Below are 24,264 nucleotides of genomic sequence, written 5' to 3'. Positions count from 1 at the left end.
TTAAGCTACTGTCCTCCACTGATTCTGTTTCATCAGTAGTGCTATTCCAATGTACCCCATGGAATATCATAGGTTGAAAACCTTCATATTGCCTAATGGTTGAGGCGACCCGTCACGAAAAGTGTGACATGTGGTTCCAAGAGCTGATGTGGCTCAAATTTTCATTAGTCAGAATAATTGCTCATGGTTGTTAGTTACCACATTGTGTAATGTGTAAGCTTTTGTCATTGGGCATGAAATGGTCTGCCTGTTTCTCAAGACCTCTTGCATGCCATATTTGGGACATACAAGGTTCATGCTTGAAGTTAGTAAATACTTTTTTAGCAGTGTATAACACCTTAATATATCCTCACTGATAATAGTTCTGAAGTTCAGCCTTGCTGTATTAAGTGATTTTTATTGTATGAAATATTATTTTCTGGCACTTATTTGTACACTGATTACTCCCAAACTTCAAAACTGTAGGAAAGTCTGTTCTTTTAAATTACATAGATTATTTTGTGAGGATAACTCGGGTTAGTGGTTCATGGGTTCTGCCCCTTTTGTATTACTACAGATTCTCATTAAACATTTCAACAGATTAAAGGAAGTTCTGAGTGACATTTCTGTTTTGTGCCTGAGTAGTAAATGTAAAACTATGGATTCTTATACATTTTAATTGTTTGTTTGCAGGACAAAGAATCCAGTAAGAAGAAGAGCCGCAACAAAGAAGGTAGGTGTTTAATAATACATTCCTTAAATTTGAGGTAGCTGAGAAGGTAATGGTGCGAGACAATTTGGAATAGAGTACTTGAAAATATGATTTTAGAACTTCTGCTGACTTGTAATTGACAGAATCTCATTAATCAAACAATGGAAAATCCGGGATGGAATGTAACAATATTGTGAAAAGGGTGGTTACAACTCACCTTATAGCAGAGATGCTGCATCGCAGATAGGCACAACAGCAAGACTGACCGAAAGCTCATTTTTTGACAGTCTTTTTGTTATGCCTATCTGCAACTGAGCATCTTCGCTATACTGAGTGTAGCAACTATGCTTTTCATAGTATTGTTAGATTCTTATTAGTGGTTGTCTTAAATGCAGAATATGAAGGGAAAAACCTCCAGATATGGCATTTGTAGTGATATGGCAACTAATTAGAGTTGATATGATTCTTGAGCAGGAGACTAAAATCCAGTGTGTGAATGTTGAATAATGAATGGGGGGAGAGGCTGTTGATGGAATGGTAAATTTGCAGGTCAATTTATATAATAAAAAATATTTACTGGATACAGATGGGGGTCTGGTACTTAATCTCTCTCCTCTCCTTGCATATGAGTAAATATACATACTAATTTAGACATTACAACTTCGTTGGAACAAAGAATTGAATGGTAGTTTAAATCCCACTGAACTGAGTGAAAAGATTCTGTTTCTGCAGGACCGTAATTTCATGATCATTTTGTTGTGAAACTAGTCACAGGGCTGTCTACAGTAGACACATGGACAGTCAAAGTTTTGACCTGTTCAAGAACAACATCCAGGGACCTTTTTTTTCTCCTCCTCGGAGAGCGCTTTACAGCAGTTAATTAAGCTACTTACACTTCCAGGAAAAGTGAGAATAGAAAAGATTAACATTTTTGAGACTAGGTTATGCAGTGGTGAGTTCTCTGAGGTCACAACGTAATGTATCACTTTTCAGAGGATACAACTAATCTTAAATTACAACACATGCACTCTTACCTGAGTTAGCAAATTCATCAATACCTTGTCATTTGCTTAAAGTAGTACATTCCAGTTTCTTGTGTTATATTCCATGGTACTTACTTTCTCTGACGGAACGCATTGGAAGTGGGGGGGGAACTGAAGAGTCATAAGGAAAACTGGAATTTAAAGTCTCCTAAAAGAAAATTATTGGAGTATTTTAAGTTGAGAATTTTGAAAGCTAAAGTGGATTGTACTAAAGAAATTTTATGTTCAGGATAGCTTGCGGTGTACTGTGAAATGTAGCAACCTTCTAAATAATTACATAATATCTGTAGCTAAGATGGCCAGTTTCATTCACTCACAGAATAATTCATGTCTTCTTGTTTTTTTTCTCTTTCTTCTTTTTTCTCTCTTGTTTCATTTCTTCTGTTAAAGACAAGTAAAAGGCACTTCTGTAACTGAACAGAACCAGTTTTTCATTGTGGAAAAAGAAAAAGTGTGACAAAAGACTTTAATAAAGGTGTTACCATTTGTATTAGGCTGTATTCGGCCACAGAATATTTTATGAAACATAGTTACTAATTAAAACTTTGTCAGTAAGTTCTGTCTTTGCCCAAAAAAAGGATGGGGAGGGGGATTTGGGGGGGGGGGGGGGTGCGCGAGATAGAGAGAATGATATATTAAATTCTTTGTAACCAACAGTTCTGCACTGTGAATTTTTCAGTTCTGCAGGTATAACAAAAAATCTATGAAGAATAGATTCTCCAAAGTAAAACAAAAACCAAATGTTGCAACAAAATTTTCAGTTTTATATGGGGAAGCTGATTCATAAACAATAGCAAACACTGGCATTCAGAGTAATGTGTTCCATCCCAAACAAGAGAGACTGAATGATTTTATTCTATTTGTCTTTTTACTTTTGTCTGCAGTACCTTTTCTCCCTACAAAGACAATGATAAATATCATGACCAGAACAAAAAACAGTCCACGCATTGAATTAGAGAGTCTTAAATTGGTTCAAAAAGGAGTTTTATTCCTGCATTAAGCTGTTTGATGCATTCTCACCAAAAAATTAATATTTGATCAAAGTTCTGGTAGAATGTAAATACTTTCAGATTGAGTTGTCAATAAGCACACAAAAAATGAAAACTCAACACTTCTGCTTTTCAGTGGGTGATCTCCTTTAATCTAAAAGTATTTACATATTAAAGATCTTCACAAATGATTGCCCATATTCAGAACATATTATCAAAGCACACCTGATAAGGTAATCCTTTTGTACAATTGATGAATTTCTGAGACAAAATGAATATCTACATCTACATTTATACTCCGCAAGCCACCCAACGGTGTATGGCGGAGGGCACTTTACGTGCCACTGTCATTACCTCCCTTTCCTGTTCCAGTCGCGTATGGTTCGCGGGAAGAACGACTGTCTGAAAGCCTCTGTGCGCGCTCTAATCTCTCTAATTTTACATTCGTGATCGCCTCGGGAGGTATAAGTAGGGGGAAGCAATATATTTGATACCTCATCCAGAAACGCACCCTCTTGAAACCTGGCGAGCAAGCTACACCGCGATGCAGAGCGCCTCTCTTGCAGAGTCTGCCACTTGAGTTTGCTAAACATCTCCGTAACGCTATCACGGTTACCAAATAACCCTGTGACGAAACGCGCTGCTCTTCTTTGGATCTTCTCTATCTCCTCCGTCAACCCGACCTGGTACGGATCCCACACTGATGAGCAATACTCAAGTATAGGTCGAACGAGTGTTTTGTAAGCCACCTCCTTTGTTGATGGACTACATTTTCTAAGGACTCTCCCAATGAATCTCAACCTGGTACCCGCCTTACCAACAATTAATTTTATATGATCATTCCACGCATACTCCCAGATATTTTACAGACGTAACTGCTACCAGGGTTTGTTCCGCTATCATATAATCATACAATAAAGGATCCTTCTTTCTATGTATTCGCAATACATTACATTTGTCTATGTTAAGGGTCAGTTGCCACTCTCTGCACCAAGTGCCTATCCGCTGCAGATCTTCCTGCATTTCGCTAAAATTTTCTAATGCTGCAACTTCTCTGTATACTACAGCATCATCCGCGAAAAGCTGCATGGAACTTCTCACACTATCTGCTAGGTCATTTATATATATTGTGAAAAGCAATGGTCCCATAACACTCCCCTGTGGCATGCCAGAGGTTACTTTAATGTCTGTAGACGTCTCTCCATTGATAACAACATGCTGTGTTCTGTTTGCTAAAAACTCTTCAATCCAGCCACACAGCTGGTTTGATATTCCGTACGCTCTTACTTTGTTTATCAGGCGACAGTGCGGAACTGTATCGAACGCCTTCCGGAAGTCAAGAAAAATAGCATGTACCTGGGAGCCTGTATCTAATATTTTGTGGGTCTCATGAACAAATAAAGCGAGTTGGGTCTCACACGATCGCTGTTTCCGGAATCCATGTTGATCCCTACATAGTGGATTCTGGGTTTCCAAAAACGACATGATACTCGAGCAAGAAACATGTTCTAAAATTCTACAACAGATCGACGTCAGAGATATAGGTCTATAGTTTTACGCATCTGCTCGACGACCCTTCTTGAAGACTGGGACTACCTGTGCTCTTTTCCAATCATTTGGAACCTTCCGTTCCTCTAGATACTTGCGGTACACGGCTGTTAGAAGGGGGGCAAGTTCTTTCGCGTACTCTGTGTGGAATCGAATTGGTATCCCGTCAGGTCCAGTGGACTTTTCTCTGTTGAATGATTCCAGTTGCTTTTCTATTCCTTGGACACTTATTTTGATGTCAGCCATTTTTTCGTTTGTGCGAGGATTTAGAGAAGGAACTGCAGTGCGGTCTTCCTCTGTGAAACAGCTTTGGAAAAAGGTGTTTAGTATTTCAGCTTTACGCGTGTCATCCTCTGTTTCAATGCCATCATCATCCCGGAGTGTCTGGATATGCTGTTCCGAGCCACTTACTGATTTAACGCAAGACCAGAACTTCCTAGGAGTTTCTGTCAAGTCGGTACATAGAATTTTACTTTCGAATTCACTGAACGCTTCACGCATAGCCCTCCTTATGCTAACTTTGACATTGTTTAGCTTCTGTTTGTCTGAGAGGTTTTGGCTGCGTTGAAACTTGGAGTGAAGCTCTCTTTGCTTTTGCAGTAGTTTCCTAACTTTGTTGTTGTACCACGGTGGGTTTTTCCCGTCCCTCACAGTTTTACTCGGCACGTACCTGTCTAAAACGCATTTTACGATTGCCTTGAACTTTTTCCATAAACACTCAACATTGTCAGTGTCGGAACAGAAATTTTCGTTTTGATCTGTTAGGTAGTCTGAAATCTGCCTTCTATCACTCTTGCTAAACAGATAAACCTTCCTCCCTTTTTTTATATTCCTATTAACTTCCATATTCAGGGATGCTGCAACAGCCTTATGATCACTGATTCCCTGTTCTGCACATACAGAGTCGAAAAGTTCGGGTCTGTTAGTTATCAGTAGGTCCAAGATGTTATCTCCACGAGTCGGTTCTCTGTTTAATTGCTCGAGGTAATTTTCGGATAGTCCACTCAGTATAATGCCACTCGATGCTCTGTCCCTACCACCCGTCCTAAACATCTGAGTGTCCCAGTCTATATCTGGTAAATTGAAATCTCCACCTAAGACTATAACATGCTGAGAAAATTTATGTGAAATGTATTCCAAATTTTCTTTCAGTTGTTCTGCCACTAATGCTGCTGAGTCGGAAGGTCGGTAAAAGGAGCCAATTATTAACCTAGTTCGGTTGTTTAGTGTAACCTCCACCCATAATAATTCACAGGAACTATCCACTTCTAGTTCACTACAGGATAAACTACTACTAACAGCGACGAACACTCCACCACCGGTTGCATGCAGTCTATCCTTTCTAAACCCCGTCTGTACCTTTGTAAAAATTTCGGCAGAATTTATCTCTGGCTTCAGCCAGCTTTCTGTACCTTTAACGATTTCAGCTTCGGTGCTTTCTATCAGCGCTTGAAGTTCCGGTACTTCACCAATGCAGCTTCGACAGTTTACAATTACAATACCGATTGCTGCTTGGTCCCCGCATGTCCTGACTTTGCCCCACACCCGTTGAGGCTGTTGCCCTTTCTGTACTTGCCCAAGGCCATCTAACTTAAAAAAAACCGCCCAGCCCATGCCACACCGTGTAGCCGGTTGTTGCGTGTAGTGGACTCCTGACCTATCCAGCGGAACCCGAAACCCCACCATCCTATGGCGCAAGTCGAGGAATCTGCAGCCCACATGGTCGCAAAACCTTCTCAGCCTCTGATTCAGACCCTCCACGCGGCTCTTTACCAAAGGTCCGCAGTCATTCCTGTCGACGATGCTGCAGATCGTGAGCTCTGCTTTCATCCCACTAGCGAGACTGGCAGTCTTCACCAAATCAGATAGCCGCCGGAAGCCAGAGAGGATTTCCTCCGATCCATAGCGACACACATCATTGATGCCGACATGAGCGACCACCTGCAGATGGGTGCACCCTGTACCCTTCATGGCATCCGGAAGGACCCTTTCCATATCTGGAATGACTCCCCCCAGTATGCACACGGAGTGCACATTGGTTTTCTTCCCCTCTCTTGCTGCCATATCCCTAAGTGGCCCCATTACGCACCTGACGTTGGAGCTCCCAACTACCAGTAAGCCCACCCTCTGCGACCACCCAGATCTTGCAGACTGAGGGGCAACCTCTGGAACAGGACAAGCAGCCATGTCAGGCCGAAGATCAGTATCAGCCTGAGACAGAGCCTGAAACTGGGTCGTCAGACAAACTGGAGAGGCCTTCTGTTCAGTCCTCCGGAATGTCTTTCGCTTCCTGCCACACCTTGAGACGACCTCCCACTCTACCACAGGTGAGGGATCAGCCTCAATGCGGGCAGTATCCCGGGCAACCACAGTCGTAGTCCGATCAGGGGATGCGTGGGACGAGCTGGCCGTCCCCGACAAACCCCCATCCGGACCCCCACAGTGATGCCCATTGGCAACAGCCTCAAGCTGTGTGACCGAAGCCAACACTGCCTGAAGCTGGGAGCGAAGGGATGCCAACTCAGCCTGCATCCGAACACAGCAGTTGCAGTCCCTATCCATGCTAAAAACTGTTGTGCAAAAAACGTCTGAACTAATCTACAGAGAGCGCAGACAAATCGACACAAAATTTAAACGGTTATTAAAATACAAGATTGCCTAGTAAATGCAGTAATGCTGCTCCTTGCGCACTGCTGACACACTGCTCGGCGGTGGAAGGAGACTATGCGATTTTACACTATTCAGGTACTAAAACGCGATGCTACAACTCTCAAATACTATAATATGCCTGAAATTTATGAATTAAACAATGCAAGTACCAAAAATACGCAAAGAAATTAAGAATTAAACTATGTAACAAATGAGTGAGCTAGGAGTATACGACTTGCTGCTGCAACTGCTTGTCCAATGGCGGCAGGGAGCACACTGGCTGTGACCAACCGACACTGGCCGTTCAAAACAAAAACAGATTACAGACGACTACACGAATTTACACTATTCAGGTACTAAAACACGATGCTACAACTCTCAAATACTATAATACGCCCGAAATTTATGAATTAAACAATGCAAGTACCAAAAACATGCAAAGAAATTAGGAATTAAACTATGTAACAAATGAGTGAGCTGGGAGTATATGACTTTCTGCTGCAGCTGCTTATCCAACGGCGGCAGGGAGCACACTGCTAAACTAACATTTGTCTTAGTACTAGTTCTGAGTAATTTATGTCAGGTATTCTATTTTAAACCTGGTTGTGATGCAACACTCAATAAAAATGTAAATTGCAATGTCTGTGTCGTATTTTCCTTCTTGTTCCTCCTCTAAAGTATATATAAAGTTTGAAAATAGGCCACTCTTTTAATATTCTGGTCACTATCGTAGATATTTGAAAATCTGGTTTTTATATTCGTGTCTTTATTTATTGTAATTTTTAGCATAGCATTACTTCCTTTATATTACTCACCTTCCACAGTAAAACACAATTTCTTGTTAATTGAGTAAATGTTCTTTAGTTGCTACTTTATTTGCATTGTATGTTTTATTACCGTGTGAATATCATTTGAACTCTGTACAATTTGACACATTTGATATCCTTGTGATTTACTTGCTACCTGGATATACGGAGTTTGACACAAAATAAACAAAAATAAAAAATTTGCACAACAAAATAAAAAAAATTAAATGTGTCATCTAGATTACAATTTCTTTCATTAACAACTTATGGGTTCCATCTGCCCTTTAGATGATCCTCAAGTCTAGAGCCACAAGTTGCAATTTGGCAACAGGCCTTAAGATGATCGGCAGGTCAGATGGGAACTAGTAGTCATTACTGAAATAAATTGTGATCCAGATGGTGTTTTTCAAGTTATTATAAGAAATGCAATCATGGATCCTATGACATGGTGTCAGTTCTGAAAAACAATGCTGATTACATTTGTTGTTGAAATAAATCTTGAATCACAAATCGGTTCATTTGACTTGTGTAGTACAGTCATAAACATGTTTAATCATCTAAAGAGAGAATTTTGAAGTTTTTCTCCAATACAGGAGACTAGTATCGTGTCGTCAAATGAAGGTAATCAGTAATAGTTGTTTGTTAATTTTCTCTTGGACAATTTTTTAGTAAAATTGACAACTGTGTCACTCATCTAAGGCTAGGCAATAATCTGAACCAGGTTTAACACCAAAAAAATGCTGATGTAGTCCTTGGAAGTGGAATTGTGGCTCCAAAATGTGTTGGACTTAAAGAGGGGAATAAAACATAACGCCTGACTATTAGTTGCAAGTAAGAATACCTCTATAATCATAGGATTTGTGGAAAAGTTGGGATTGCAGCATATCTGAAGGCCGAGCAGTACCTTCTCATGCTTGACTGAAAATGTCAGTGTTCTGCTAAGATCATTTTAAGAAAAGTAGTTGCTGTCATTGTGAGGTGGATTGATTCATTGATGATGAGATAAATAGAATTGTGACAACGAGTTTGAACTGGGCAGAGCTGTTGATCTCCAGGAAATGCAAATACTTTTAAAGTTAAGGTCTTCTTCCAGCATTGTACCTAGACAATTCTTCTTGTTATTTTAGTAAAAGTTAGTTACGTTTTCCTCCCTCCCTTTCTAACAGCAGAAAATAAGATATTTTCTTTCCAGGGTATTCATGGATTTATCTTTTCTACACCATTTTTACCCGAGTACAAGATGACACCCCCCCCCCTTTTTTGTCATAATTGAGTGGTAATACCATATTATTACAGTAGTGTAGTAAACAATGTGCTGCACAAACAATGCAAGTGCTAGACTGTATTTTGTTTCAGAACAGAATTTTCACTTGTCGAATGAAGATTAAAGAAGTATTTACTGTAAACATTTGTTAAGTGATTTTAATTATGACTTTGTAATTAATTTTTGTTTTTGAACAGCCCTTATATATTACTGAGTACTTTAACTGCAGATTATCCATGGAGTTAGATTATCCAAGGTTTTTCAGTCCCTAATTACTGCAGGTAGTTGAAAGTTTACTGTATTCTACTTTGCCATTTATTAACTGTCTATATTTTGATAATACAAGGAGAAGTAAATAAAAAGAAATTGTTTACATTAATTTTTGTCTTCGCTGCCTTTTTTGTTTAGTTTGTGTATCATCTGTGATACCACTATTTTGAGTCATCATCCTAACAGGACAGCTGTGAAACTTTGAATCTTCTTTGTCACATGCAGTTTCTTGCGAATATATTGAAATTTCTGAGGTTTTGGTTGTGGAGGGACCTCAGAACGCAGCTATTTTTTTCTGAATAAGTAGCAGATTTTGCATCTGTACTTAAGAGAGAATGTTACAGTGTCTCTTGCTTCTTACACAGCTGACACACTGGCGTCGTTCCCATCATATCTCACGATGAGAAACATCGCTGCTTAAAACGTGAAGTACACCACAAGTGTAAGATATCCACAAATTCAGATTTTCTCGAAGAAATGTGCGCTGTTTTGGGTATTTGTCAAATTTTGAAGTCAGTTCGATTGCAAGTAAAAATGGTTTCTGTCAAATTGCAGTATAGGTATACGTTCATAAAAAAGCCAAACTACACAGTGTAGATTCCAATGTTTGGTAGTATGGCAACATTTACTGCCTGTGCAACACCCTCCCTCCTCACACTCGTCACAGTTCTCACGTCTCAGTCAAGCTGGTGTCACTTTCCCCTCCAACCGGTGCTGTGCTTGAGCAACAGTGAAACACAGACAGCAATATCATCTAGGGTGCAGGTCATATGTAACACCAGCAACTAGCGTGTAAATAAAAGATCGCACTCATGATTCAGTCCAATTCTCGAACTTTCACTTGTCCTGCTTTCAAGTGACGTCTGTTGGTACCATCTCCACAATGGGTTTTTCTGCCTTAATTTATTCTTGTGATAACAATTGCTGTCAGTTTAATCTGATTTTCTTTTGTTAGACATTCACTTCTAGATTAATTTCCTTTCTCATTTCATTTGAATGTCAGCGTCTTATTATAAAGCTGGTAATTTTCCAAGTAGTCTTGGACATGAACAGCAACCGAATTTCTCATTTTCAACCCACTTAGTAAATAATTACAGTTTCTCACAATCAATTAAAATAAGGACTTGGATTTAGGATCAAGTAATGAATTTTGAGGGACAACATTTTGCCTTTGAATGTTTCTTTACTTACAAACCAGCATAGATGTATGTATACAGTATCTGTAGATCTAGGAGAACTTTTATTGCAAACCTGTTGAAATGCCACGACAAAAGTTTGTAAGTTAATAGAATTGAAAGCTATTTCCTTCTGTATTTCACAAAATTGTCAGTTTTTAAGCAGAGCATTATATTGTTGTAGTGGCTGTTTCATAGTTTTTAGACTATCCCTTGCACTAGCACCATAAGTCAAATCGTCACGTGGTTGTTCGAGCAAGATCGATACTGTATCGAGTGCTTCGTCCTGTTCGAACGCAACTATTGTTTGTTATGCCCTATCCTTCAGAATTCTTCAAAATAAATTTTTATGAAATCTCAGTGGACAAAGAGCTTCATCTGTAAATGTAAGATGACTCCTGTAATCATCCATTAAACACTGTAAAAACCTGGTCCTCGGCAGCAATGGTTTGATCTGCGAATATAAGCGTTGAGCAAAAAAATTTCATTTTTGCATGCAATTTGCTTACACTCCTAATAATAACCTACTTGAGTCCTATCGACAAATAGATATGTGGGTACTATCTTGTTCCGAATATAAGAGGTACCTAGCCAAATCACCTCAAAATTTTGATGTATCACCAAATTTCTGTTGCAGCAAGAATAAACACTCTCTGTTGATTAACTTTATAATTTCACTTTATTACAGATACTATGCTTTGGCCTGAGACCAGCTCTTTGTGGCTATTGCATCCACCAGAGTGCCTCTGCAGTTTCATGCAAATTATAATCGAATTGTTTTCTGTTCAGTATTTCAAAAACTGATTTAATACAGCCATTATTAATTCAGTATACTTCCATTTGTAATGTGCCTGAGAATGCTAGAGTTAATTTTAATCTTTGTTTTGTGTTGAGAATTGCTTGGCTTGATTTTCATTTTGCTCTAGCATCTTGCGTATGTGGCATGCTCTCCATTGTGCATAATGTGACTTTGGTTGAAAATTCCAGATACTGCTGCAAGCTCGTATGGCTTTTGCCTCCTTGAGAATATTTCAATCCTCAATGTAAACTACACACAACCCCCTCTCCCAGTTTTGTTTCCGGTTGTTATTACTGATCTTGATAAGAAACACTTGTTGAAGTGTTGTAGAACAGGTTAAATAAATGAGTCAGTATTTTTTTTGATAATCATCTTTCATTGGTCTCTGCAGATACTATCGTTGCCATATTAAAGATGTTTTACAAGATCATTTGTGAAGACTGTTCCATCAGAGTTCTCAGTAATACGTTGCCTTGTTCATTTGTTGGTGTTTTTCAATAGGTCAGTTTAGCAGACTTGAATTTTTTACAATTTGTTGTTAGGCTGTGATAATTTTCTGTAACAATCTACTCGACACACAATCATCTTCTTGGTAATATTGAAGATGCAAGTGATATAAACTCCTGAACTTGATACACCATACACTGTTCAGCTTGTTTATGCTGCAGTGAATGGATGTGAACATAAGTGAATGAGCGTTCACATACAGTTCGCCAGTGGTCACTACCATTTACTAGTATCTATGAAGAAGTGTTTTACACTGGAGGGAACAGAAGATAACACAACAGAATGAACATTCATGTGTGCCAACCCTATGAACACTGCAGTATTACTCTTTTGGCATTACAATCATAGGTGGTACACAGGTTTCATTTCACACAATGCTAATTACAGTAGCAATGCAAAACTGATACCCAAACAAGATTTACTGCGATGAGCAACTGTTGATGACAAAACAAACAAAATGACATAAGAAAAGGAAAATTTAGGAGTCTGAATTTTTATGAAAGTGTGAGACTTAGTGGTTTAGCAGTTATCACTAAACTGTAGTTGAAGGCTTCCTTAGCCTTACTCTAAACCCTTGCATGTGTTTCAGCAGATGGTTTTTGCTGTTTCTCTCTACTGTTGATGGAGACACTAAATACTAAATAGCGATATCACAAAAAGAGCGGGTCTTCACAACAAGAGAAAGTTTCACTAGTACCTGCTTCAGATTTCGATAGCTTCTACATTTCAGTTTTTTCCTGTATCTACTGCACAGTATACAAAACAGTCAAAGATTTTGTTAAACTACTTGTAAGAAAGTTTCATTAATGTAATGTAAAGGTATACAATAGACATGTTAGGTCAGTACCTTTATAAATGTGCTGCATATGAGGGTGGGTCAATAAATATGCTGCAAATGCCAGAATGCCACTTACCATTTTAAATTTCATGCCTAAATGCTCCTACAAGGTTCTGCATATGTTGTATGAAAGGTAACCGATACACAGTATTCTATGGCCCAACAGTTAATTATCTACAGTCGGACCAAGATGGCAGGTGTCCTACAAGTGTGTACTTGACTAGAACGTGAGTTTTGCGAGCTGTGGGACTGTCTGTAGAGCACATCCAAATGTGGTTAGAACTGTATTTTGTGAAAATTAGTGTTCAATTGGATACAGAAATTCAGCAAAGGACAAGAACAAGTCACAAAGGAGCAGCATCCTGGCCACCCTGGTTGCTCAGTGATGGCACATTGCTTCCCCATCTAAGGGTATTTCGCTATCTCCAGGTCTTGTAGGTTGCAACAATTTGTGGAATGAAACAAACTTGTTATATCCAGAGAGGTCACTCGTTAGATGCAAACACTACCACAAGAATTCAATGCTACATACTTTTAACACTTTGTCAGATGATGGGATAAGTGTTTTTTACATGGGAAGTATGTTGAAAAGGAAAATAAAGTTCAGGCTTGTACACGCAGATCTGATGTCTATATCTCAGTTTGCAACTTACGTATTGACTCGCTCTCGTATTTTGTGGGAGGAAAGGGTGTATGATTAAAGGAATAATGATTTCTGTTTATTCAGTTATTACATTAAAAGTTCCTGAAATAACAGTAATACATGTGTGATGTAATTACAGCTGAATTGAACATAAGCCACAAGAATGGTTAGACATTTTATGTTTTAATGTTGCTTTCATTAACATAATACATACAGATTTGCTTCTGTTTACTTTCAAGAAAATCTGTTATTCTGTTGTTTTTAACAAAAAGAAATACAAAAGCTTGTGCCTTTTCACCCCATTCCCACCTCCCATATGCAAGTAATGAATTTGATTTTCTCACATACTGCATATTCAGTTTTGTTTGTCATTTTGTGTTGTGGATCATTTGGCTCCTACAGGCATCCATGACATCTTTCTTCTTCTGTTAAGGAACACTACTCTCTCTCCTGCCCACACCACTGTTCACAAAACTTCAGTACAGTAATATAATTATACAGACAAAAAATAGCAGACTGTGTAGAAATGAATGCTCTCTGCACTGTTGCCTAGTGATGTGGTGCAGTGGTCAGTACACTGGACTCGCGTTTGGGAAGACGACTGTTCAAATTCTTGCCCACTCATCATAATTTAAGTTTTCTGTGATTTAGTTCAAAAATGGTTCAAATGGCTCTAAGCACTATGGGACTTAACATCTAAGGTCATCAGTCCCCTAGACTTAGAACTACTTAAACCTAACTAACCTAAGGACATCACACTCATCCATGCCCGAGGCAGGATTCAAACCTGCGACTGTAGCAGCAGTGTAGTTCCGGTCGAAGTGCCTAGAACTGCTTGGCCACACTGGCTGGCTGTTATTTACTCCAGCCATCAAAGGAAATTAGGAGAACAAATTCGTATAGTCATAAATTTTTGTACATTGCTGAATAAGTAACATACTAAATATCTTGACTGGTGGGATGTGAGCATATGAGGGAGGGGGTAAATTAATGGTCCATTTTTAGGTTTTTCTCGACTGTCTTGAAAACTGTGTCTTTCAGCAAAAATGTTTCCTAGTGCAAAATTAAACTACATCAAATTTCCTACAAAAAAAGGCCCTAACGGTTCCCCACCCCCCCCACCCCCCACCCCCCCACCCCCCATCTAGTACAAATAATCTCCTTGTTGCAGGGGGTGGAAAAGTCACAGCTTAATAATTAATGTTTTAATAGTGTAAAATTAATGTATATTGTTGTTGAATAACGTGAGTTAAGAACACGCATTAAAAGTTTGTACCCCATTTACATGCAGTAGAAATATATTTAGGGATAAATTGTGTTCTGAGGGTGTAAAAGATTGGGAAGGCGAGAACTGAGGTCAGAAATATGAGGGAAGGTAGATTGCTGCATTGTGGTCATGCTCTTCCCTCCTTCACAGTTAGGCAAAATTAAGAGCAAGGAGACCATTCCCCATTCTCTCTACTGCACTACGTCGAAAAAAGCAAGTACGGAGTGTATCACAAATTTACAATGACCTTTCTGCAGCTTAACATTGGCGACGTAGTGTCCAGACATGGCTGAGGATGTTCAGTTTCCACAAAGTGCACTAACAGTAGATGTGATACAGATATGAATTACTAATAGTACTAACAAAAGAAATGCATATCGACAGAACCTACAAGAATTTCTGTACGCTGTTCTACAGTGCTAGTGGGGAAATTGGTTCTTAGTAACCCTGTACAACAGCTGTAGCATTCTTTTGGGAAAGCTTCCCCCAACACAAGTGCTGCTCGCTTTTCAGTTTGCAGGCACACTATACCTCCCAAGCATGTCTGGTCCAGTTCTTTCATGTAGGTCAACAAGGTAACTTCACTGAGCTTGTCTTTATATAGGGGAGTTATTTTCAGTTATTGAGAAGTATTTATTTGCAGTTGTTAAATGAGCTATTATGTAAAAAAGCTCATAATTGGGGCTGTTAACTGTCTACTACGCTGAAGAACCTGCCCGAGTGTAACATGCTGTCAATAAGTATTTGACATTGTCAATTTCATTGTCTCCACTATCAATTGCAGAACAGCTTGAAGATGTCTAATGCATCATCCCAGCCTCAGCTGTCCCAGCATTTGAAGGTGCCCAGAGGCTTAATGTGGCTCCTTCTGTAACAGAAGTAGGTCGCCCGATGTTATGGAACTTTAGGTATTTCAGCACAAGTCAAACAATACATTTCAGCAGATTACTGAGCTACATTTAACCACAGTCAGTCCTATTCCATCAGATACATTCACAACCACATTGCAAGATAAAATGTGAATCTGTGGTAAGTGGCTCTGCTCAGTACAGCCCACTCTACAAGTACCAGCAGATACTGAATTGAAGTAACAATTAATGGCAAGAGAAGTGCAGTAACTTTCTGGTCATTTATTAATTCACCACCAAGTGACAACAACAAAACTAGATGGCTTGACAACACGCTTCAGTGGTAGCAAGGTCCACATTTGTATATCCTCAATTCCTTTGTCAGTAACACTATGTAGTTCACTTATAATATCACACCTGCAGATTGAATATTTCTCAATCATAGGAAGTTACTTTATGTAAAACCTCACTTAACAGCTGCAAATAAGTACCCATTTAATAAACTGAAAATAACTCCATTATATAAACACAAGCTTAGTGAAGTTATTTTGTCTATTTACATAATAGAACTGGAAGGAAATTCTGGGGAAATAAAATGTGTTTCTAAACTCAAAAGCAAGCAAGGTTCGTTGTGGAGGTAGTTGCTTTCCCAGAAGAATTCTACATCTGCCAAACAGCACCATTAAAAATCAATTTCCCCTATAGCAGTGTAGAACAGGGTGCAGAGACTTACACCACATCTGTACATAAGCTGTCCTTGCATTTGTATTATTAGAACTTATATCTGTAATCCATGTAGTGTTAACACACTTTGTGGATAATAAACAAGCACCAGGAGTGTCTCGACATTGCATTGCCAGTGATTCATGAAGCAAGCCATGGAAGAGTTGATATAACTTCGTGAAACATCTTATACTTTGTTTTCTGTGATGTAGGAAGAATGGGAAATTGCTTTCTTCATTTTGGAGACAAAAATCTGGTAATATACCTTACCTTGTGCTTCTAACATTCAACCCCATCTTTCCACCCTGTTGCACCCCCAAAACACAACTTGTATCGTTCTACTGTGCTTACATGTGTTACACACAAAAAAATGTGTTATCAACCCACTTCATTTGACAATGAAAATCAATTTTATGCTCTTAAAAAATTATTTTTAATAAATGCAACACGGAAATTGTAAGTCCTAGAAAAAAAGGAATTTTTTTTTTTAGGAAATTTATTGTAGTTTAATTTTGTATAAGGAAAAATTTTCACTAGTGTTGTTGCCACTGTAGTGTCTTGTACTGTAGGAATCTACAAGCTCTTCCGTAATGTTAGCCTCATTGCTGGTGAAGTACAAGTCCCGCTGTATGATGAATGACAGACGCCAAACTGGAGTGTGAGTTGGTGCGTCACCGATCGGCCGACAGCTGAATGACTGAGATGGTGACTAAGCTCTCCAGTCAGCGGTGGCGACCTAAATACTTGTGGTCAAGAGGGCACTGGCGGTGTGCTGATTGCGAGTCTGTCTTTGGCCTCTCTCCTGATAGGCGTGCTTGATCCAGCGCCTACTATCAATCTTCTTGCTACATCTTTGACGACCGATGTGCTGGCGACAGTTTATGCCAGCATATTCTGCCACCCCCCCCTCCCCACCCCCCTCCTGAAAGGCCACATCATTGTTGTGTAGGGAGCATGCGAATGACAGTGGGAGGGAGGCAGGGTGCTGGATGTTTGGACGAGCCGGGAGCCATGAGTGTGGAAGACAGTGTACTCCCTACCATACCCTGCCATCTGGCTTGCGAGGCTGCCAGAGCACATTTTCAGGCCTGAGGGTATGTCCTGCAGGGATGATGGCGATGGCGGGCCTAGATCCATTGGGTCTGTGAGTGGGGACAAGGCATCGTCCATCTACTCCTCATGGTGTACCCTGGTGGCACCAGCAGGCAGCTGCGAAGGTCACATGGTCCCATGAATCTGAGGGAAGAAAAGCAGTAGAATCACAGGGCAAATGAAATGCACGAATTTGGTTCTGGTGGTGGCGTTGCAAACCATTGGGATTTGCAATCAAGTACATAAAAGAATCATTGCATTCTTGGATCATGTCTCTTTCCCTGCTCCCACGGTTGCCATTAACTTTGAAAGGAAAAAGATTGCAAAGTGATACTATTGGCAGCGCCAGATGTTGCGATGGGTGTAGCAAGTGGAGCAGCGTCCGATGGCAGCAGCCATTCAGAAGTTCCACTAGTGATGGTCCGTGGGATTGATAGGAGGTGAGAAAGAGTTGCAGTGCCTGTTCCCGTGTGTGGATGGTGTGAAGCTTGCCACCTGTTGTTTAAAAGTGCGTACAAAGTGTTCCACTTCTCAGTTGGACTGCAGATGAAATGGAGCACTTGTTAGATGACTCATTCCATTTCGTCCACAAAACTGTTCAAAATAAAGTGACATGAACTGTGGTCCATTGTGCGACACAACCTTCCATCCAAAATATGGACGACAATGCTTGAATGGTGGTATGTGATGTGGTAAAAACCATAGGCACCACAAATAGCGACTTGCTAAAAAGAGTCTACCACTATGAGCCAACAAGTGTTCCAACATGGTTCTGCAGTCTGTGCACTAGTTGCCATTGTGATTGATTCTTAGGCCAAGCTGAGAATGTTTCTAGCAGAGTGGATTGGTTTTCCGCGCATGCGCAACACTGTGACGTCATTTGTTCAATGTAGGCATCCGTGTCCTGCCAAGTACAGTGTAGTTGCACTAACTGTATAGTGCCAACAGCTCCCCAATGTCCTTGGTGGAGCAGTCACAACATCTCCTTTTGCAACACTTCGGAAATAAGCATATGGGATTGTCCACGGTCATTTTCAACTAGAATCGCACTCTGTTGAATTGAAAGGTTATGTTGATGTGCTAAATATTGATGCACAACTGAGTTCTGGATACTGTTCAATAAAGGAGGTCAGTGTAATGCAACAAAATCTTGAGGTCTGGGTCTGCTTCCGTGGCCTGTGCAATTTGTCTGTAGTGCAAGGGAAAAGTTTCCAGCAATTCAGAGTTTGCGCATAGATGTGGCAACAAGGTGTGGCAGATGCCTCAAACTCAGTGTCTGGTCCAATCTGAAGGTGGGATAGGGTGTCTGCATTGCCATGCTCTGCTGTAGGTCTGTACACAATTTCATATTGCTACTGTGAAAGCAACAAAATCCGATGTTGCAAATTTTGAGCAGTGCATATAGGAACTGCCATTTACGAATAAAACAGATTGACAAGGCTTGTGACTGGTCACTACATAGAACTTTCAACCATACAAATAGTGATGGAATTTGGTCACACCAGACACAATAGCGAGAGCTTCTCCTTTTCAGTTTGAGGGTAATTGCACTGAGTTTGAGTTAACAACTTTGATGCAAAAGCAATAGGGCTGTCTTGTGGCCAATTATGTGCGAAATTACAGCGCTGACTCTGTAGGAAGAAGTGTCGACTTGCAAAACTAATAGCTTCACAGGGTATTGATGAACCAAACATCTATCATCGAGCCAAGAATTTTTGAGTTTCTGCAATGTGTCTTGACAGTCTTTAATCCACACACAAGATGCATTTTTCTTAGGCATTGTAGCCGCAATCAGAGAGGCATTCGGTATGAACCTAATGTAGTATGTCATCCTGCCCAACACTGACTGCAGTTCATACGCATTGCGAGGAACAGGCAGGTCACGGATTGCAGGCAAATGAGATTGGATGGGGTGCACATCCTGACTATTTATTACATCGCTTAAGGACTGTAGTTCAATTTGAAAAGAGTCACATTTTCAAGACAACACTCGAATCCTGCTTCTGACACCATTCGGAAAAGAGTATGCACATTGGAAATGTGTTCCTCTGGGGTACGACCTGAGATGACAATATCGTCAAGGTAGTTTGAACAAAATGACTCTTTTGCAGTCAGCTGTTCCAAGTAACATTGGAAAATGGCAGGTGTGGAAGCACTGCCAAAGTTCAAATGCAAATATTTGAACAGTCCTAAGTCTGTATTTACAACAAACATTTTCTGTGATTCTTCATCTAATGGAATTTGCAAGTAGGCGTCATGCAAATCTATCATAGAAAAGTAACGTCCTGCACCCGGCCTGTCCACGAGTTCCTCAGGGCAAGGTAACTGGTAAGTGTCAACTACTGTCTATGGGTTGACTGTAGACTTGGAGTGTCAACACAAATGTGAATGTGACCAGAAGGCTTAGGCAACAAAACTAGAGGACTTCCCCATTGACTAGCTTCAATTGGAGCAATTACACCATTATATTGCAATTCTTTCAATTTACTGGCTACTTTGTTTCTTAAAGCAATTGGAACAGGGTGGGCCCAGAAAAACATAGGCTGAACATAATCTTTCAATATGACATGCACTACAAAGTTATTAGCTTTTCCCATTCTTTCTGAAAGTAGTTAAGGAAATTCTTTTGGATCAAAATCCAATACTAAAAGTACGTAGATGCTAAGTCCAAACAAATCAAAGGCATCTAAACCAACAATCTTCTCATTGTCTCTTGATTTCAACACAGTAAAATTCACTGTCCTAGTGTGAGATATGTAAGTGACAGGCAAACTACAGTGTCCAAGCCCTGGAACTTCCTGACCATTGTAAGGAGTGAGGTGCTTGCTAGATTTACAAAGGCATGGTGAGCCTAACTGTTCATACGTGACACGATTAAGCAAAGTTACTGAAGCACTTGTGTCTGACTGAAGGTTCACACGAAGGCCAGCAATTTGTAAGGAGACAAATAGTTTGTTAGAAGATCATTGCACAGCAGTAGAGTGAGGAGGAGTCACAACCTTAATCTTACTTTTGTCAGAACCTGTTGCAAACACAGGGTACACTGCATGTGCACAAGCCTGTTTTTTCTGGGGCAGGCAAAATTGGCATTTTGGTGTCATTGCAATCAAACTACTTGAACATGGCCTTTTTTCCACAGATGTAACACATTGCATTATGTGATGGGCAATCCTGTTTTTTTATGGCAAGCAAAACGTCTAGGGCAAGACTTCACTAAATTCACAGGCTTTCTTACATGTCTGCATGGCTACGTATGCGCTTGTTGTTGTGGCTGCATGGGCCGGTCATGAACAAGGGGTGACTCAATGCAACAAATCAGGGCCTGGTCCAACTTCTCGGCTGCTATTGCACGTGAATCGTATTGGCCTAAGATTTGCAGCCACAACAACAAGCGCATACGTAGCCATGCAGACATGTAAGAAAGCCTGTGAATTTAGTGAAGTCTTGCCCTAGACGTTTTGCTTGCCATAAAAAAACAGGATTGCCCATCACATAATGCAATGTGTTACATCTGTGGAAAAAAGGCCATGTTCAAGTAGTTTGATTGCAATGACACCAAAATGCCAATTTTGCCTGACCCAGAAAGTGATGGCTCAGAGTACTTTAGATCTGTTCCCGTATTGTATTATCTGGGTCATTGAATGTTATAGCATACTGAATCATTAAATCACTGTAAAAGTTGCCACAACTACACTTAAATTTACACTTCCTAGCCGTGTCCATTCCAGCTTTTTGTGCAAGTGAACAAACTGATATCTAGCTGCAGCTACTTGGACTTGCTGGTCATAATATTGAGCTTTTGTATTAACCTGATAACTGGGGACCCCACAATCGAGAGAGAGTATTCCTCTTTAGCCATTCATGCATCTATTCATCCTACATAGTTGTGTTTATCTTTATACTGTATACCTCTTTACTTCTGTATACATCCTCTTTGGTTTGAAGCTGGCACAGTACTTACAGTAGAATATCTTTGGCTTCCCTCTGACAACCACGCTTCTATCCTTGCTACCCTCCCTGTTTTCCTTTCCCTGTTGCTTCATAACCTGGGTTGTGAGTAACTGAATCGACTTTCCCTTCTTCCCTTGCTTTCCCCTCTCTCCTCCCTGATAAAGGAACATTTGTTCCGAAAGCTAGGAACGTAAATTTTCGGTTCTGTTTTTTGTCTCTCTCTCGGCTGTACTGAGCTGAGGTAAGTACTGGCCAGCCCTCTATCTCTTTGTTAGTATTTGTTTCACATCTTTATATGAGATTTTCCATTAATCATTTAAACGTGTGGAATGCCATTTCTAATCTGGAATAATTATACGGTATTGCTCAATATTTCAGTCTATAATTACAATGTGTACCAGACCAAAGCACTAACAGTAACTTATTCAATTTTTTTCTGGGCATGCTCTCAGGGCTTTAATACGTCATCTTGCAATGTTTCAGCTGTAAGATTCACAGCAAAAACATCACAAGGGGAATTGTTAATGTCCTGACTGTATAACTGAAAAATCAAGTACTTTATCTGCAACGAATACTTAAGACTCATAAACAGTAATTAGCAGTACATTCATGGATAACACAAGGGACTTGTTTAAATTTCTGATCATGGTGATTCCATTGTTGCAGTTCAATGATTGAAAACATCCTTTGAAACCTGGAACCATCAATTTTTCTTTCTATATTTTGGTTTTAACATAGAGTGACTGTGCCCACACACAAATTTTAATTTTAAAGTGAATGTAAAATATACGTTGGAAGACTACGTGCTGACCTCAACTGATTCAACGTCTTCTGAAGCATTTTCCAGAGTAATTAACAATACTGGTGTGACTTGGATGGGTTCTACTACTATCACTTTTGGTGCTGTAAAAAATGTGAACTTACCACTACTACGTCTTCTTCTTCTTCTTCCTGTGTGTGTGTGTGTGTGTGTGTGTGTGTGTGTGTGTGTGTGTGTGTGTGTGTGTGTGCACCGGATATGTTGTCAGTCAAACATCTGTAGGGTCACTCAACAAATAGCTCATTGGTTATCTGACAGACTGTGTCAATGGAATGTTAGCAAATAATCGTGTCATTCCTCCCAGCCAGGGACTGATGTAACAGCCAGTTTTTGAGACACGCATTCCACCTTGTGACATACGTAAGATCTTTAACTTGTTAGCTTAGCTCAAATTTACAGTTTTCTGGTGACTTCTGAAAGATGCCAGGGCTATTTTTCATTGTATAAAAATTCTTTTCACAGAGCCTTTGCAGCTTTGTATAAAGTTCACACTAGAGTTTTATATTTTGGCAAAAATAAGACACAGGAACTTTGAGTCAAAGCATTTTGTATTAAAAGTTAATTTGAAGGTGTGTAGTATTAATACAACTAGTATTTTTATGACTTTGAGTTCCTGTGATATGACAACCACGCTTCTATCCTTGCTACCCTCCCTGTTTTCCTGAATTACTTCTACTTCTGTCCACCTTTCATATGTTAGCAGTAATTGAAATTTGTGGATCATTTGGCCGTTAAATAATTTATGTGGGGGGGGGGGGGGGGGGGGAGGAATCGAATTGGGATAAAGAAATTGCTGATTTTTGTGTGCATAAGAAGATCTTTATTCAGTCATTACTAAATAGTCTCTTTGGAGATTTGAGGCCATTATACATCATCATTGCTAACCTGACAAAAACAGTAACAAGTGAAAGTATATTGAAGTATGCAGTGTCGCAGACACACTCACACTCACTCTCTCTCTCTCTCTCTCTCTCTCTCTCTCTCTCTCTCTCTGTTAATTGGTGGATTTGGTAATTGACTCGTACCATTAATAATTGGTGCACCAGATATAGTGTTTCCACGAATAAATAATATAAGTTTTTGATTACTACCGCCTTCATTAACCCTTCTTCTTACATCTTCTATAGTAGACAACGGTGCTGGTACAGGATGAACAGTTTACCCTCCTCTTGCAGGAGCTATCGCACACAGAGGTGCATCTGTAGACCTAGCTATTTTTTCACTTCACTTAGCAGGTGTATCATCTATTCTTGGTGCAGTAAACTTCATTACAACAGCAATTAATATACGATCAGAAAGTATAACTCTAGATCAAACACCTTTATTTGTGTGATCTGTAGCTACTACAGCCCTTCTCCTCCTTCTATCGCTTCCAGTATTAGCAGGAGCTATTACTATACTATTAACAGATCGAAATTTAAATAAATCATTCTTTGACCCTGCAGGAGGAGGTGACCCAATTTTATATCAACACCTATTTTGATTCTTTGGGCACCCAGAAGTTTACATTTTAATTCTACCAGGATTTGGAATTATCTCTCACATTGTATGTCAAGAAAGAGGAAAAATTGAATCATTTGGAACATTCGGTATAATTTATGCTATATTATCAATTGGACTAATAGGATTTATTGTATGAGCACATCACATATTCACAGTAGGAATAGATGTTGACACACGAGCATACTTTACATCAGCAACAATAATTATTGCTGTACCTACAGGAATTAAGGTATTCAGATGATTAGCTACACTATATGGAACTAAATTCAAATTCAATCCACCACTATTATGAGCTTTAGGATTTATTTTTCTATTCACAATTGGTGGGCTAACAGGATTAGTATTAGCAAATTCATCACTCGACATCGTATTACATGATACATATTATGTAGTAGCCCACTTCCATTAGGTATTATCCATAGCAGTATTCGCAATCATAGGAGGTGTTATTCAATGATACCCGCTATTTACAGCATTAGCTATAAATAATACATGATTAAAAATCCAATTTACAATTATATTTATTGGAGTAAACTTAACATTCTTCCCTCAACACTTCTTAGGGCTAGCAGGAATACCACGACGATATTCAGACTATCCAGATGCATATACATCATGAAATGTAGTGTCAAGAATTGGTTCTACAATTTCTATTGTAGGAATCACTATATTCATTGTAATTATATGAGAAAGAATGGTTACAAACCGAGCAATCATATTTAGAGCTAATATAAGAAGATCAACAGAATGACTACAAAATAACCCGCCTGCAGAACACAGTTACTCAGAACTACCATTAATTTCTAGATTCTAATATGGCAGATTAGTGCAGTAGATT

At 39.5% G+C, this 24,264-nt stretch overlaps 1 protein-coding gene across 6 annotated transcripts in view; it reads left to right on the top strand.

Moving 5' to 3' along the window:
• LOC126483630 (uncharacterized) overlaps positions 1–24,264 on the top strand; it is a 497,523-nt gene that overhangs the window by 343,414 nt on the left and 129,845 nt on the right. For all 6 annotated transcript variants that reach the window (XM_050106684.1, XM_050106680.1, XM_050106683.1 and 3 more), the window contains one exon: positions 673–712. In XM_050106684.1, coding sequence (XP_049962641.1) covers positions 673–712 — 40 coding nt within the window. The remainder of the gene's footprint in view (positions 1–672; positions 713–24,264) is intronic.

The sequence above is a fragment of the Schistocerca serialis genome, chromosome 6 (genome assembly GCF_023864345.2).
Source record: "Schistocerca serialis cubense isolate TAMUIC-IGC-003099 chromosome 6, iqSchSeri2.2, whole genome shotgun sequence".
Taxonomy (NCBI): domain Eukaryota; kingdom Metazoa; phylum Arthropoda; class Insecta; order Orthoptera; family Acrididae; genus Schistocerca; species Schistocerca serialis.
The sequence above is the reverse complement of the archived record's forward strand: the minus strand, read 5'-3'. Positions and strand labels throughout refer to the sequence as shown.